The sequence below is a fragment of the Thunnus albacares genome, chromosome 2 (assembly GCF_914725855.1).
Source record: "Thunnus albacares chromosome 2, fThuAlb1.1, whole genome shotgun sequence".
NCBI classification, from domain to species: domain Eukaryota; kingdom Metazoa; phylum Chordata; class Actinopteri; order Scombriformes; family Scombridae; genus Thunnus; species Thunnus albacares.
The window spans coordinates 26,535,421-26,551,063 of record NC_058107.1 but is presented as its reverse complement, the minus strand read 5'-3'; the positions used below and the strand labels follow the sequence as shown (position 1 = coordinate 26,551,063).

The window sequence follows — 15,643 nt, the reverse complement described above, 5'->3', positions numbered from 1 at the left end:
TTTGTGAACTTATTTTCAGGAAACTATTAAGTAGTTACACAACTTGTATCTGAGCTTCTTATCTGTGTATTTCAATGCAAAAAAAATTTCAAGTGAAGGCTTGTCATTTTTACTTACAGCCATAGTTTCCACATATTTGCTCAGTATCAGTGGTATAAGCCAGTGGTTCCCAACCTTTATGGCTTGTGACCTTTTAAAGTGAAGTAATGTATACTCACAAACTGTTGTCACAGGTTGCATATGTGTACTGTATGAGTTGCGGGCAGTTTAACCAAAAAGTGATGTTCCCTTTTCAAACTTTTTAGTTTGGATTGTTTTGGCTTGAAGAAGAAAAACTCCAGTATTTAATTTAAAAAAAAAAGTGTTTGAGAAGTCAGAAATAAATAGATAATGTTTGCAGAGGAAATATGTTTTGTCTTCTTTACATTTATCTTGCAGCGAAGGAGGGTAGAACTGTGTTAAGAAACTTGTCTACATTTCATCTCTAGGTGTCAGTGTTTCCTCAGAAAGTTTCTCTTAAACAGCAATGAAACATGGAAGTAGGAACCTACTGTATGCACATCAGTGTAAAAGAGAAGTTTTACACATGTTTCACAGACACATTTACTAAAGGACTGGTTTATTTGAGTACAAAGTATAGACTATTTCTCTCCACAAACATATCAACCTTTCATACTTGCAGCTCCAATACGATGTGCCACAGATGCTGTTAACTCTTGTTAATGTAACAAAAACAGCAGACAGTCAACATATTAATTTAAGCACAGACAGACTAGTAATGCTATGTAATACAATTTCATGTTATGGTTTCACTCATCCACTCGCTTTCACAGCAATTATTGCACATCTCATCTACAATGAATAAAAGCAATCACATGAATCATGTTACACTTACAGCGACTTATGGAGCACAGTTGAAAAAATAAAAACATAAGTGAGAAAATACATGAATTAAGTGCAAAATAAAATGGCAGAAGGACACGGCAGTGGCAACACTGATCAACTGTTGGGAGTTTTTGACAGGCTTTTGAACTTTTTACACATTTTTTTCCTGTCTTGGACCTCTTTACAAAGACAGATCTTGTTTGTATGGCTCTCTGCATGTCATAAGGTAGCTCATGATAAGCTGTAGCGCAGCCTGCTTTATCTCGCTGTGAGCAAACATCTCCCTCATGAAAGCTTACCGCAGTGAAACATATGGCGAGTCTGTTCTTTTTCTGCACACACGCCAGTTATTAAGCTACAACAGACCCACAAACAATCCATTTAACAGGGGGAACTCCCTTTGAAGTGAACAATCCCTTAAGTGGCACATCATAAGTTGTGAGGAGTATTACTATCCTGCTGTGCCACAGAACCAGAGCGTATGGAGATTTAGGAACCTCGACAGTTAACGTCTATCTCGCACACAGAGAACATATGCAAGCTGTTGTTGAGCATTTTAGTGGACACATCTGCTACTATTCAGTGGTTTTTTTGAGGTTTGCAGGTGAATAAACATCATAACAATGTGTTGAACCTGTCCACAGTAACACTAACAATATATCCACTACCAATATGATCAACTAACCCCCTGCTAATTAAGTACAGTGGTTTGTTTAAAGCAAGAAGTATTAAACATTATTTTGATGAGTAAACAGGTAATGTTCCTTAGCTTGCTGCTGTACCAAGGCTTTTTGTTTAACCTGAAGTTGTGTTAGGAGACTAATATGGGGTTTCCTACTTCTTGGTAAAATCAGGTAGGCTACAGTGGTTTTCAGGACATAATACCATGCCTCAAGATTTTAAAAAGCTGTTAACAAGTTTCTGTTTTGTCAACAATCAGCTGATTTTATTCAGGCTATCATCAGTCAAGAAAATCATTCAGGGAAATGTCCATCCTCCTTCCACTGAAAGGAGCAGGTGTCCATATCAGAGAAACTGCACCGAGGATGCCTTAGTTTTTGAAGGCTCAGAGCAAGCAGATCAGACTCTTTCCCTCCTCAATCTCCTCCTGGACCTTGTCACTGGAGGTGGCGATCTCAGCCTGAGCGGACAAAACGGCACACAGGAAGGTGGCCAAGGTTCCTCCTATTGCTGCGTAGAACGCCCAGCCGAGGGAACACAGAGCTGGCCTGAAGGGCAAGGCCTCGGAGCCGCAGTAGCTGATCACTTTCTCTGAACCCCAACCAGCAGGGTATAGCATGAGGCCCACCATCAGCAAGAGGCCTAGAGGGAGAAGAGACGATGAGACGAGGGGTTTAGTCACGTAAGTGTAAACATCGGGGCTGAAAGCACAAACAGATCGCAGTGCAGCTGGGAACACGGTGACTCAACACTGGTGAAGAATACATCTACTTTTCAGCTGACAAGCATTTGATTTGCGATGAGAGGAATGACCCCATTTGACCGCCCCCCTACAGTGATGTCACATAATGATAGATCACCTGGTTGACAGGCCCATCCAGCCAAACACACCTGTGGTAGTTTGTTGAAACATGTAATAAGACTTGGAGAAGTTTTGGTTGGAATATCTAACTGTCAACTAGGAAAGGAGCGATGGAGCAACACTGGATGTTGGCAACTTCTAAACTCAGATGTTTCAACTTGTAAAATAAATAGCAACACTGAAATTCCCTTAAGGCTATGGCATGAAGATAAAACCTCACTATGCCTGCATAGACGTGTAACCACTATGGACTTTATGTGCAGATTATTAGCATTAGCTCAGCTAGCAGGAGAGATGTAAGTACCTACTCAATTTCTTAAGTGTGTCCATCTTTCTTCCTTGTTTTTCTGACCTCAGTCACTGACACACAGTTTAGATGCTAAGTGGGAACTATGAATGTGTAAACCCAAAGGCAGCACACAGAAAATGTTTTTGACTTGCATATTTAAAAATGTGTGTATGTTTTTGATTTTTAACGTGAAATCATATATAATAACATTAATATATTAAAATGTACAAACAGTTACATTACAGTTTGTTCAGTTTTCACAGTTGTCTTTTAGTTTTTACTTTACGTAAACATGTATTTTATAGAATCAAAGTAGATCATCCTCATCTTTGTCTGTGTTATATTAAGAATCGAGTTAACTCCCATATGCACAGTATGAACTATTAAAGTACATTGTACTTTAAGGTGTTTCTTGGCCTAGTAGTCTAGTATTGAATACCATTTAATTGCAGTCTCCAGTTTAATTTCCACTGGAAACGTTTGTGGCACATCATCTCTATTTGCTGTCCATAAACTATTGAATTAAATGCAAAATAACAAGCAAAATGCCAAAATAAATCTTGTACATTGAACTCTGAATGGAATTTATTTTCTGATGAAAAGTTGCAACGGAGCAGTTTGTCTGGAAGATCTGGACGCAGGACTTCTTTTTCTGTAACAACACATACACCATCATCATCCTCACATACACACAGATCCATCCCTCACCTGCGATAGCCTGGAGCAGTCCACAGATGTTGAATATGCTTTTCTTCAGGATACTCTGGAAGCACAAAGTGAAGATGGACATACAGGCCACGACCCCAAGCACTAACGTCCCCGCTGCCAGGAACAACATGGCAGCCTGCCAGAAGCCACTGGCCACTTCTCCAAACGTGCTGGCATAGGGCCCACAGCTCACCCCTCTTCCCCAGGTCCCAATGCGAAGGCAGCGGCTGTAGAGGCCGAGAGATGGCCGGTACTCCCCGGAGTCAACTCCCGCCCTGCTGACACTGGGGTCCGACCGAGGGGATCCCAGCAGCCAATCAGGGCTCATGAAGGCGATGAGCTCCGCAAAGGCCACCACGATACTGAGCAGCGTCCAGAGCATGGAGCGGCATGTCACAATAACATGGCACATGATGTTGACTCTTTCTAATTGGCAATTGATAAAAAGTTAAAAAAAATATTCTTGAAGCCCTTTAAAGCTCCTCCAAGTGACAGAAATTTGGAAGTTTAAATTCCTTTCCTTACAAAGACAATAGTCCAGAAGGTTCCGTGTCCAGGCCCAGACGGCCTGCTGATCTTATCCTCTCTGAGCAAATGTTTTCCCTCTTCTCATGATTCTCCTTCCTCTCTTCTTTTGTTCTTTGAGTGGAGGTCCGATTCTGGTCATCCAATACAGCTACAATGCGCCGAAACAGCTTCCCTCAGCCATGGCACAATCAGAAAAGCACACCTACAGACACAGAGACATATGGAGGTTACAAACTGCGTCAGTGACTCACAGATATGTAGTGGGAGTAAATGATGTGTACATGGGGGGAAAAAGGGCATTAAAGAGGGACAGCAGTGTGGGAAAGATGAACAGAAACTAGTTTCCAGCCACTGTGAATCATCAGACTCCCTTGTGTTTGCTGGATTCGCCACACAGGATGTTCAATTTGTACCGTTTTCATCTGAGAGACCCGTACTGTCCCAGGACATTCCCATAAAGAGCGCTACTTCAAATTCACTATCAGCCAGCTGTGAGAGTGCCATGAGCAACACTTCCAGATGTCTGTTGACGTAAAGCCAGAGTGCTCAAACAGTCATGATGAATCACAGGCATGCTCACACACTCATTCACATAACTGCTAGAGATAACAACGTTTATGCCGTCGCCATTTTGCTCATACTCGCCAGAACTTTGTGTGTTTGATTTTATCTGTGAAACGTCAGGAACTTTGTGTGAGCAGCTGTCAGCACAGATCAACACAGAGTTCTGTTACAGCATGTAGCATTCAACAGTAACACAGTGTAACAAACCAGCTGCTGTGGCAAGAACACACATGACATCAACTGGAGCTCCATCATTCAGTTCATTTTTCAAATTATAGTCTGAATAAATTCAACAAATTTAAAGGGAGTGGTTATTGGCTTTATTGTAGCATTTTATTATATTATTTTTGATGCTGCGGGGAAAAATCAGATTTCTTTCTTCTCTTTTCAATCGCAATCAAAACTTGATTACAAATAGCATGTAACCTGTAACAGATGACACTGTCAGTGGTAAACTGTGTGAGTGTTTGTGTGTGTTTGAGCCAGTGTGTATGTGTCCCAGTCACAGATATTGAGACTCTGTTGCTATGTTATGATTCATTTGCTGTGGCCACACTGGCCTCGACACAGCCGTGGTCTCGTGGGAGCACGGAGGTTTCTCAAAAGCCCTCTGATGTCATGATCCAGCCTTATGATACACACAGGAAAATATGTGGGGTCTGGTTTAAATACAGCAGGGTCGTCTCTGCTGTCTTGGTGGACCTCCGTGTGTCACTGGAGAAGACTTTTTACAAGTCCGTGTATCAAAAAAGGTGGTGAGAAGCTTAAAGGGTCTGTTTACCCAAATTACAAATTGTTTTTTTTTGCATGTACTTCTAGTGGTATTCAGCCATGTCGGTCTATATTATATGTAAGATGTCTGCTGCCAATACAGGTGGAGGTGAATGGAAATATGTTTGTGATGTTCACAACATTGAAAAGTTGCATTTAAAACATTCAACATTAACAGGTTGTTCCATAAACAATGTCCTGGTTTTGCTATGAGCAGTTCTCTATGAAACTAATATCTAAAGAAGAAATAGTCCCAATAAAAACTGTTCTAGAGCTTGACTGATGCTAGATTTTTGAGGCCAGCTTAGAGCTGCAGTCTGGCTGCGGCAACTATTCTGATAATCAAATAATCAGTCATTTTTCATGCAAAACATTTTATGGTTCCAGCTTCTCTTATGTGATGATGTTCTGTTTTTCTTTGTCATATATGAGAGTGAATTGAATATCTTGAGGTTTTGGCCTGTTAGACAAATGAAGCAAATTGAAGACACCACAGTGGCCTTTAAGAAATTGTGAATTCAACATTTTCACAATTTTTTCACATTTCATAGACTCAACGATTAATCAATTAATCCAGAAAATGATTGGCAGATTAATCCATAATGGAGGCAGTCGTTAGTTGCAGCCCTAATTCCATTTTTTTAAGGATCCCTTAACATCATCTATTAAAGAATCATGACCAAAATATGTACAGAGTACAATATTTTACAATGGGAAAATAAACATGTCAGTGCTCTTTGGTGGATAAATTAGCAAATGGTTTCTAAATGAACTCATGATATTTCTTGTAACTTATTGGCAAACATATATACCAATAAATCTTTTAGAGGGTAATATCAGCTCATAACATCAGTTGTGATGATGTATCATTCAGGCTCCGCTGTTGACAGCCAGGTCTGTGGATTATCCAGGGTAACAGGTAAACATGTTGCTGTTAAGCATCACAGATTAAAATATATTCACCTCAATTGCTCTGGGCTGTAGGCGGAAATCTCAGAGACAGATTTAAAAAAAATAAACCTTTAGCATGGCTAGACACCAATAAAAGTAACTGAGTAAATATGTTTTTGTACAACGGGTGAACCAAACCTTTCAAAGTGTCTCCAGTCTGTGCCAGTGATGAAATGTGCCATAAATCAGGATTTGCCTGAGCCTAATGGATTCATAACTTTCACATAAAAGGGGAGGGAGGATTGTTAAACTGATAAGAGTGAATTGTTCTATCACGTTATCTGCACTAATTCTTGCTGAATGTGTCATCTTGTTGGTGATGAAAAGTTCAGCACCAAAGCTTTCATTAAGACTTACAAGTCATGCTGAGGCCCTAAGGGGAATAAGTGTGGTATTCGGTTATACATAACTCCCCCGCCACTCTCCGCTCAGGATGGTAAATCAACCCACCACATATGTAAGGAATGAGCACTGATGTTGTACGTTGTCTGATATGATTGGAGCCAGTTCAAGGCTTCAGACATTTCCCAGGCCATAAAATAAGAGTATTATCTCATGCAGCTAAAAAGGGCTGACTGATTCATCTGAATCGGGGTTGAATACGAACAAACCAGCAAAACTGGGTCATGATAACAAAATCATAGGCATGACAACATCTGAGGAGCACGTATGAGATTTGACACACTTAAGATGCAGGTGTGAGTCAGTTTATCAGGATCCAGTTCACCTCATGGGTGTGTTTTCAAGTAGTTCTGCTGTAGATGATGACAGATTATTCGGTTTGAAAGACTGTGCTTCTAGTGTGCGCGGGTTTGCTTTGTCTTGAGTTTGACAGTGATGCCTATCTGTAGCATTCCCAGTCAAGTTCATCTCATTCCATCTGCTCTGCTTGAGCAAAATGTCAGTAGCGTGTCTCCACTGTTATTCACATTCTACAATTTTGCATCCTAATTAGAGATTATGTGAACACTCAGCCAAAATATACTGTCTACATATAATTATGCAGCTTGAGGATAAACTAAGAGAGAGTAAACTGGGGGAGTGCACTGCAGTTGATATTCATTTCCAATAGACTAGAGGTGAGCTGAGTGAAGTTAGAGCAACTGTCGAAATAAGATAATCAGCAACATTAGTATTCATTATCAGCCAAAAAGGAAATGCCAAAATAAACAGGAAGCAACAGTGTCTATCCAACAGCCTCTGAGGCACAGTCGTGCATTGTGAGGATGATCTTTCAAGATATCTTGTTTCAATCTAAACCGTTGTGCTGAACACAGGTTTATTAGAAAAAGTAAAAAAGGAACATCCTACGAAACAATACAGAGTACAATATAACCAAGTTTACATTAACTGTGATGTATTTGAAGTGTGTTTATGTGTTTCAGGAGAGGTTGGGGTGCGCCCTATTCTATTCCAGTCCTTGAGTTTACTCCAAGCCTCGTCACAAACTATTGCTCTCCTAATGCTTATTGTGCTTATCACAGTTTCCATTCTGCAGTAGTTACAATGGTTTCACACACTTTCACTCACTCAACACAGCCAGTGTTTTAGCTCCATTTATAGCTACCATTAAAATACAAAAATGCAAAAATGTAGGTTTTTAAATCTGAAAGTACGTGTGTAAATGTGGACAAACGTAAGAGAAAATGATATTGTGTGTGTTCTTTTAAGCGAGCACACACTCATGCATGTAGTATATGTGTGCATGTTTGTTTGCATTGGTTTTTGTTTTAAGCCACCCAGGCTACAGTTTTAGTTTCACTGTGGAGTTTAGGTCTTATGCAGCTGATTACAGTCCATCCAGACCAAGCACGGTGCTGCCTGTTAAGACTACAATGCCCACAAATTAGCATCTCTGCCTCTTTAAACCACAGGGATGGAGCTTAAACATATCTTGTCAGGGATGGCAGCAAGCAGCTTGTGTGATCTCCCCCATCTTTTACAGGAAATCTCTTCACTCACACCTCAACATGGCTTCCTTTAGTCTCACCAAAGACTGTACTCAGAAGGAGATAAAAACTTGAAAGGGCTTTTTCTGCTGAGTTTAAGAGAGGGCACATATGAAGAGGTATGGTAGCGATTTCTCACGTTTTAAAAAAAATTATGCATTTAAGGTGAGAAATGAGAGGGCTTACAAATGTATCTGCTAGAAGAGACTTTTTGTGGCTAACACGAAACAATACTGTTTCTAACACCCATGATAACCACAATAACAACGTTATATTAACTCTGGTGGCTTAACTATTCACTACCAGCAAAATCTGCATTGTGCAAATTCTGCATAAGTAGACATCGGCAGATAATCTAAACATCTAGTATGTCTTTAGTCCTTGATTATTGAACTTCCTGTCATTTGCAAATCTGTGATTCTACTCTGCACATGTAGTGTAGTGTGTACATACTGCATATACAAAGTGTATGTGCGTGGGAGTGTATGCCTATTGCAGTGTCATTAAGCAGGCACAAAGGTCACTACATCCTGAAACTGATGAATATTTTCCGCTTGTTTGCTAGTTGTTGAGCAGACTTCTGGGAAAGTGCTTGAACAGCACTTCCTTGGCGAGGTCATGATTTTCTGTGTTTACGTGAGCACTGAGGGAGGAGTATTTTACACTTCACGGCACATCAGACACTCTGAATTATGACTTATTCATAACCCGGAGACCAAGGCGCTGTGGGTGAGAGGTCTCCGCCTCCCAGTTGCTTTTGATAGATATGTATCATCATACTGTCAGATCTTTGTTACTGCAGCTCTCCATGTGCCTGTCATAGATATGTATCGTCGCCAACACTGATAGATCATGGAGTCTCATGCTTCTTTCGTGACTCTTCCGTGATGCTGAGTTAGGCCGATAATCCAGTAAATATGCTAGAAGATGAAAGATGAAAGCTGAAGCGGCAGTGAAGTGGTTCTGCATCTGATCTGGACCTGTTCATTCCCACACTGCTCTCCTGTCCTGATAGAAACCTTGCCTGCCACGCAGAATTATATGCATGTACCAGTCAAGGCCTGAAGCCAACTTATACACAGTCTTCCAGTCTTCATTCAGCGGGCCAACATGAATAGCCTCCTTGCTGCTATGAGACAAACTTTCTCTCATGGAATTTACAAAAAATACAATCCACAGGCCAACAGCCAACCATGTGGACTACAAGTTTGGCTGTGAAAACCTGTTGGCCAAGCAGCCCGTATGGTCAATAAAGTTTCTACTAATGAAGCGTAAAAACAGTTTGAGCCAGAGCCTTTTTGAAGTCCCAGACAAAGAAGCAGATTCGAGGCATATGTGGGTCAGTCAGTTGGCCGTTAGTTAGAGGAGGCCGTTGTGTAGTAAATCTGGAGTAATTGGTCTGAGATACCAGCAAAGGCGCTGGTAGCATGCCAAGATGCTGAGGTAATGAGCGCTGGCCACTGTAGTCTGCTCTGGAGGGTGAAAGTGGAAGAGGACTGAAGGTGGGTGGTTGAAAAGCACAGTTGACCCAGATTGTTCCATAAAGGGGAGGTTAGACCTCGCCATTAACATGAGTTTGCAAGACACAATTCCATTCATGGACATGCATTTACCAATTGTTAGAGATCAGATAGAAATGCTTTTTTTTCTATAACAGGAATGACCTTGTCCTGGTTTAGAAAGGGTTATTTGAGCTGGTGGATCACCCACCCAGATCAGATGACCCCCCAGTTGATCTGGGCTGGGAGGACTCCATTAGCTCATCTTTCTTTACTCAGAGATTCTGAACCAGAAACCTCAAATCAAGGCAATCTGTTCCCTACAGGCTGCCGCGCCTGGTCGGGTCTGGTCTGGTCTGGTCATGCATCTGGACCAGCCAGGAGGAAAGCCCTCAAACCAAAACCACATAAGAGGTTGTTACCATCACCATCTTCAAGGATACACAGCTACTCAAACAAGATGTGGACAGTGTGGGAGTCAGGCCACCGATGAGGGTCTAAATTTCCATTTGTGTCTGCAAGAAAATAAAAACCCCCAGAGATATGAAACTAGTGTGATACCAGCCAGAGTTGGACAGGACCAAACTCATCCCTCTTTCATAAAAGAATGCGAGCAGCCGAGTCAAAGTGAGAGAGTGAAGCAATGTAGCCTGAATGCTGAACAGACACCACCCACACAACGGGAAAACATCACACCCTCAACTCTTAATTTCAACATCGGTTTCCTATCAATCTTTAAGGAAAAGCTTCCTTCTTAAAATACACCATGGCTCTGTGAGACCAGCTGATGAGTGGCTGATATAAGAACAGCAGACAAGCCATGACATTAGCCAGAATATAGACACCCATGCCCTGAAGTGTTGACTCGTACTTTCATCACAGATCATTTATATGTACTGAGGAACAACAGATCAACACCAAGCTCTTTTTGCCCACAGCAGTCTGAAAGGCAGATGTGGTTACTTGTGAAACCTAAACCATATCTACCATCAGAGATGAAAAAAGAACAAAGCCTTTCAGACATAAAAGGTATGAGAGAAGTTACACAGAGCACTAATGAGTTGTACATTATGGTCTCCTTTGATTGTCACACATAAGCCTATAGCCTTAGGGAAGCAAAACCTCCACACCTGCTTTCACAGCATGCTTCACACTCATACAGAGACAGAGAAGAGATAGTGAAAGACTGATTCATGCATACAACATACAAAGCACCACAGAGAACAAGCACAAAGATGAGTTCAGTTTCCTCAGTTTACATGAGCTTTCTCAATCCTCCCAGATATTATGAAACAACCCGAGCCGCTGTGTTCAAGAGCTCTTTCTTTTTCGCTAACGATAACCATGTGAGTCGGTTGCTTTTGTAGTCCTCCATAAACAGCGACTGAAAGATCTGCAAGAGGAGAAAATGTTTCCCATGGATAGGCATGTACCACAACTTGTGTCTCATAACTTCAGCCAGTGAGTGATGGTGGCCGTCAAATGCATGTTTAGTGCTCTAGAGTTAGTTTAGATTTATTTTACAGACCCAGATTAAACATTATAAAACAATCCAAGATGTATAAAGCCATTAAACGTTATTCCCCAGCTGTGTATGAAGAGTGTGGAAATGCCAGCAGCTCTAGCTTTCAAATACAACCAGGGGGCCTGAGGTTTCGATGACAATGAGAGACCCCAAACTGTAAACAGCAAGTCAACAGTGAGAAGCCCCCCAACAGCATGCTGAAACAATACAGCCCACTTTACTGACGCACAAACACAAAAACAAATACACACCCATAAACTGTGAGAGGTGCCAGCCTGTGCTCACTCACCCGGGGTATAATTGCATCAAAACGCATGACTTCCCCAGGGAACATGGGAGCCAAGTCCGTTTTTGTGTGCGTGTGTTTGTGTGTGCATGTGCCAAAAAAGCCTGAATAAAAAATCGGCCCTCTTCATCTGGCTCGACTCGACTCAACAAAGGCTGCACAAAGACGTGCCGACACTGGCCCCCCTTCACTCACTCTTCAGCTCTCAAAGACATGCCACCGTTGGCCCAGAATGCTCTCCTTCATTCTCAAAGACAGGCTGCTGTGGCCCCTAACCTATTCAATCTGTGCAACACCCAAGCCCCTCACTCCTTACGCTGACTCTGTAGTGGCCCCACAGCTTCTGACGCACAAAGCCCCCTCAGTGACCCTCACATTTCACTTGCACAAAGACAGGCATGACATGGCCTCGCTTTACTTCGTCTTCACTTCTTCTGCTCTCTAGTTTGTTACTAGAAGGTTTGGATGATGGGTGCACACAAGAAAATGCCTTTGCATCCCCCTCCACTGTGACTTTTAAAGGACCTCGGATGTTTTCTGCATATAAACGACTATCTAATAATGCTTTTTGTTATCACCAAAGCACACTGTACCATCATTTTTTAAATAAATTGAAAACTTGAAACTTGTTTGAGATACGAAGATAAACCATCACAGTGAACATTTTGTATCCTTTATCTATCATTAGAGTAACATTGCAGCTATAAGCAGGGGCTGTTAAAAATATCCTTGTACGTCAATCCACAGAATCTTCCATATATGGGATTAAGGTCGATTTCCAATAAGCATTGTATTCATATCTGAAAAATCATAAAGATTTCTTGCATTAAAGGGGCACTTTATCTATTTTCAATGAAGATAAGTTTATTCATCACAGGGAATATTACTCATTAAACTGTTATTTCAAGTCCTCTGTGGTTTTGGATGAGCTTTTCAAAGTCAGTCTGAGAATACACCCCTAATTATGTCATCAAGGTTATCTCTGCTCGGGCTTGGAGACAGATTTTTGCATGGAGAGAGACATGGGTATTTACAAGGCAAGGGGGGTCTGATGAAAGACGTTAGCAAGTTGCATTATGAGAATTGTAGGATTCAGCTGTTTAGTAGCTGCCTCTAAAGTTTTAGGTGTCAGATGTCATCTATGAATGCACCAACAAGGCACAAAGCAGGGAATGCATCTAGAGACTTGTGGTAAGCAATAATGTAAAGTTCATGCAATTAGTAATTAATAGGATGTAAAAAGTAATTTTTATGGTCCTTTAGGGTCTGCTATGTGGTTTTTAAAGAGACTGCGGATGTTCAACACTCTTACAAGCCAAAATCAGTCACAGAAGAGGCAGAGTGACTGATTTTTCTTCCATCAGATAGATCAAAATGACATAAAGCCACGAGGCAGTGTCTGTAGTTGCTAAAACGAACAACTTGTTTTTTTCACCACTGTAAAAAAATCTCACTCTGCTATCACTATCATCACCGCTCCATCCAGTGACACATAACAAGTTTGCACTTGTTCTCTGGGGAGCTGTCAAAACTGATTCTAGGAAGCGAAGCCAGGTTAGGGCAATCACAGTAAAGTAAATTGCTGCATAATTAGATCATAAAATAACTCCTGCAATTTGCTGAACGTTAAGAATGTTGATTTGTAACGGCTTGAGTGTTAGATGATGGATTATTCCTGTTTCTGGAGGACAGCGGTGATTCCCTGCTCTCATCATTTTACTACGGTTTGTCCTTGAACTCAGCTAGAATAAACACTGGACATTTTCCTGGTTTTGTTTAGTTTATGATAGAGTAGCACTTCCCCTCACAGTGAAGTGCGTATCAGGCAGAGCTCCATGGGTGGCTCACATGGACAGGGCCTCCTCCCTACACTTCAAGGACATAGGATTGTGGTGGAAAGAGAAGGCTGCTGGGCGGGCATGTGCGAAAGACAGATTAAGAAATAAAAATAAGATAAAAAAAGTTGATAAGTAGTGAAAAGATGATAAGTAGTCAGGCTTCTTGCGGAGGTGATTTTTGTGCTGTTAAGTCAAACTACAACCAGATGTTTTACCTGAACACAGAAAATGGTAAGATCTGATGCAACTGCAGATATTATAGTTTCACCTTGAAGCATATTGTTCCTTCTCCTTATCCACACCACTTCAATGAGACCCATTTCTTATGTATTTTCAGGGGGAAAAAATGATAAAATATCACCACTAAAATTGTATTCAGGTGGCTGCTTCAGCATTATCTCTCTGGATAAAGAATCAATGACGCAAAACTTCTACTTAGAAACAGACTAATTGCTGCCAATAAACAATCCTATTAAAAGAGATCAAAGTGCAATTTACCCACGTAGCACATCTTGCATGGTGTGTGTGTGTGTGTGTGTGTGTGTGTGTGTGTGTGTGTGTGTGTGTGTGTGTGTGTGAGGTGATAAATCAAAGTATATTAGTTTATTTTAATGACTCTCTCAGCAACATGATCTCATATCTGCCACCTGAAGCCAAACAGGAGAAGGATTAAGTGCATTAAACACAGCAACATTAAGTGTCCTTGGCGCGTTGTCGTTTACTTACAGGAAGTCAAAGTGTAGAGATTTTGCAGGCGCAACAGTGAAGAAGCTGTTCTTTGTTTTGAAACGCTGGTCCTTTTCCCGGGGCAGCTCAGCTTTCTAACGCTCATTCACTGAGACTCCTTTCTTCAGGACGTTATTCTCTTTCCTTCTCCTTCGCACAAAGCCATCCCACTACCAGCTGACGTCGTCCTTTCTCCTCTTTTCTGCCTCTCTCTCTCTCTCTCTCTCTCTCTCTCTCTCTCTCTCTCTCTCTCTCTCTCTCTCTCTCTCTCTCCCTCTCTCTCTCCCTCCTCCTTCTCCCATCCCCCACCCCGTTTGTCAGAGAGAAAGAAGAGGAGGAAGAAAAAAAAGTTATGGGCTATGTTGAGGTGATGAGAGTGATGATGATGATGATGATGATGATGAGTTCTTGGATTCCTGAGACTTACCTTCCCATAAACTCCACCAACAAACGTGTCGAGGCTGATTTATTCAATTCCTCTATTCTCTTCGTTTCTGTAATGCAGTAGCACAGCGAGAAAGTGACTTTTTCTCACTTTTGGGAAGAAACGATCCATTTTCTTCTACTTCTCAGGCGAAAGTAGCACACACACTCTGAGATACTGGAAACTAACTAACTTGGAATATAAAATAATTACATATCTAGAATTATGTCTAGAGGACCCAGTACCAAATGGTCAATTCACTAACCACATTATTTATAAGTTTGTAACAAAAACTATTAATCATCTTAAAATGCATACAATGCAGAAACATAATTATTTTTATGAGCACAATTAAATTTCATACTTCACTATTCAAGTTAAAGATTATCTGCTTCAAATTAAGTCAATAACAGGTGCAGATTTGCAGACATGAGTCAGCAAGGACTTGACTACTGTAAGATTTGACTTATAACTTGACTCCCAAAAAGAAAAACACTTGACTTGAATCTAGAAAGCTATTTCAAGTCTCAAGTTTTGACCTGTAAATCCCCAAACGATAAAAAAAAAAACAAATGAATGAGAATGTGGGCTACATACATACCTGGAATATTTCATTATTGTGCTCATGCACTGAAAGGACTTGGTCTCAGCTATGTTAACACAGATTTAAAAGGACGCTGTTCAAGTGTTGTGTCCTTAACATTTAACAATGCTAACATTGTCAGCGTTCAGACAGGAGCGCCGACTTTTTTCTTGTGAAGATTTGCGGCTTGACTTGGATTTTTACATTTTGGGAAATACGCTTATGCTTTCCTGTCTTAATATTAAATATTGAATAAATATTAAGCTCCTGCCAGCAGCCAGTTGGCTTACAGTAGCTTCACACAAACACTGGATACAAAGGTAACAAAGTCCGCCAAGAAGTCACTACACTCGGCCAAGAAATAGTCCGTCACATCCCCTCGTAAAAAACCACAACTTGTTGTTTCTGCACTTTACGGCTGCTATACAAGCTTCATGAGAGTGATATTGATCTACTCAGTCAACGCTCAGCAAGGAGGCAGATAAGTATATTACATTTCAAAACCTTATTATTACTATAAAGGAATTGGGATTTGACATAAGACATAAAAACAGCTCTGATGATTGGCAATAAA

The 15,643-nt window shown here is 41.0% G+C and overlaps 1 protein-coding gene across 1 annotated transcript; it reads right to left on the bottom strand.

Moving 5' to 3' along the window:
* Positions 1-602: 602 nt before the first annotated feature.
* LOC122998598 (LHFPL tetraspan subfamily member 2a protein-like) lies at positions 603-14,277 on the bottom strand. Its single transcript, XM_044375538.1, has 3 exons — positions 14,063-14,277; positions 3,426-4,155; positions 603-2,208 (listed from the first exon to the last, which is right to left on the bottom strand). Exons 2-3 carry the CDS (start codon positions 3,835-3,837, stop codon positions 1,952-1,954), a joined length of 669 nt encoding a protein of 222 aa, XP_044231473.1. The 5' UTR covers positions 3,838-4,155; positions 14,063-14,277; the 3' UTR covers positions 603-1,951.
* Between the last annotated feature and the right edge of the window lie 1,366 nt (positions 14,278-15,643).

Bases quoted from the DNA above. Each gene is read 5' to 3' on its own strand.
- LOC122998598 (XM_044375538.1), bottom strand. From the start codon at position 3,837: ATGTGCCATGTTATTGTGACATGCCGCTCCATGCTCTGGACGCTGCTC. The intron at 2,209-3,425 runs GTGAGGGATGGA...TTCTCCCTCTAG, and splicing joins ACTGCTCCAGGCTATCGCAG to GCCTCTTGCTGATGGTGGGC.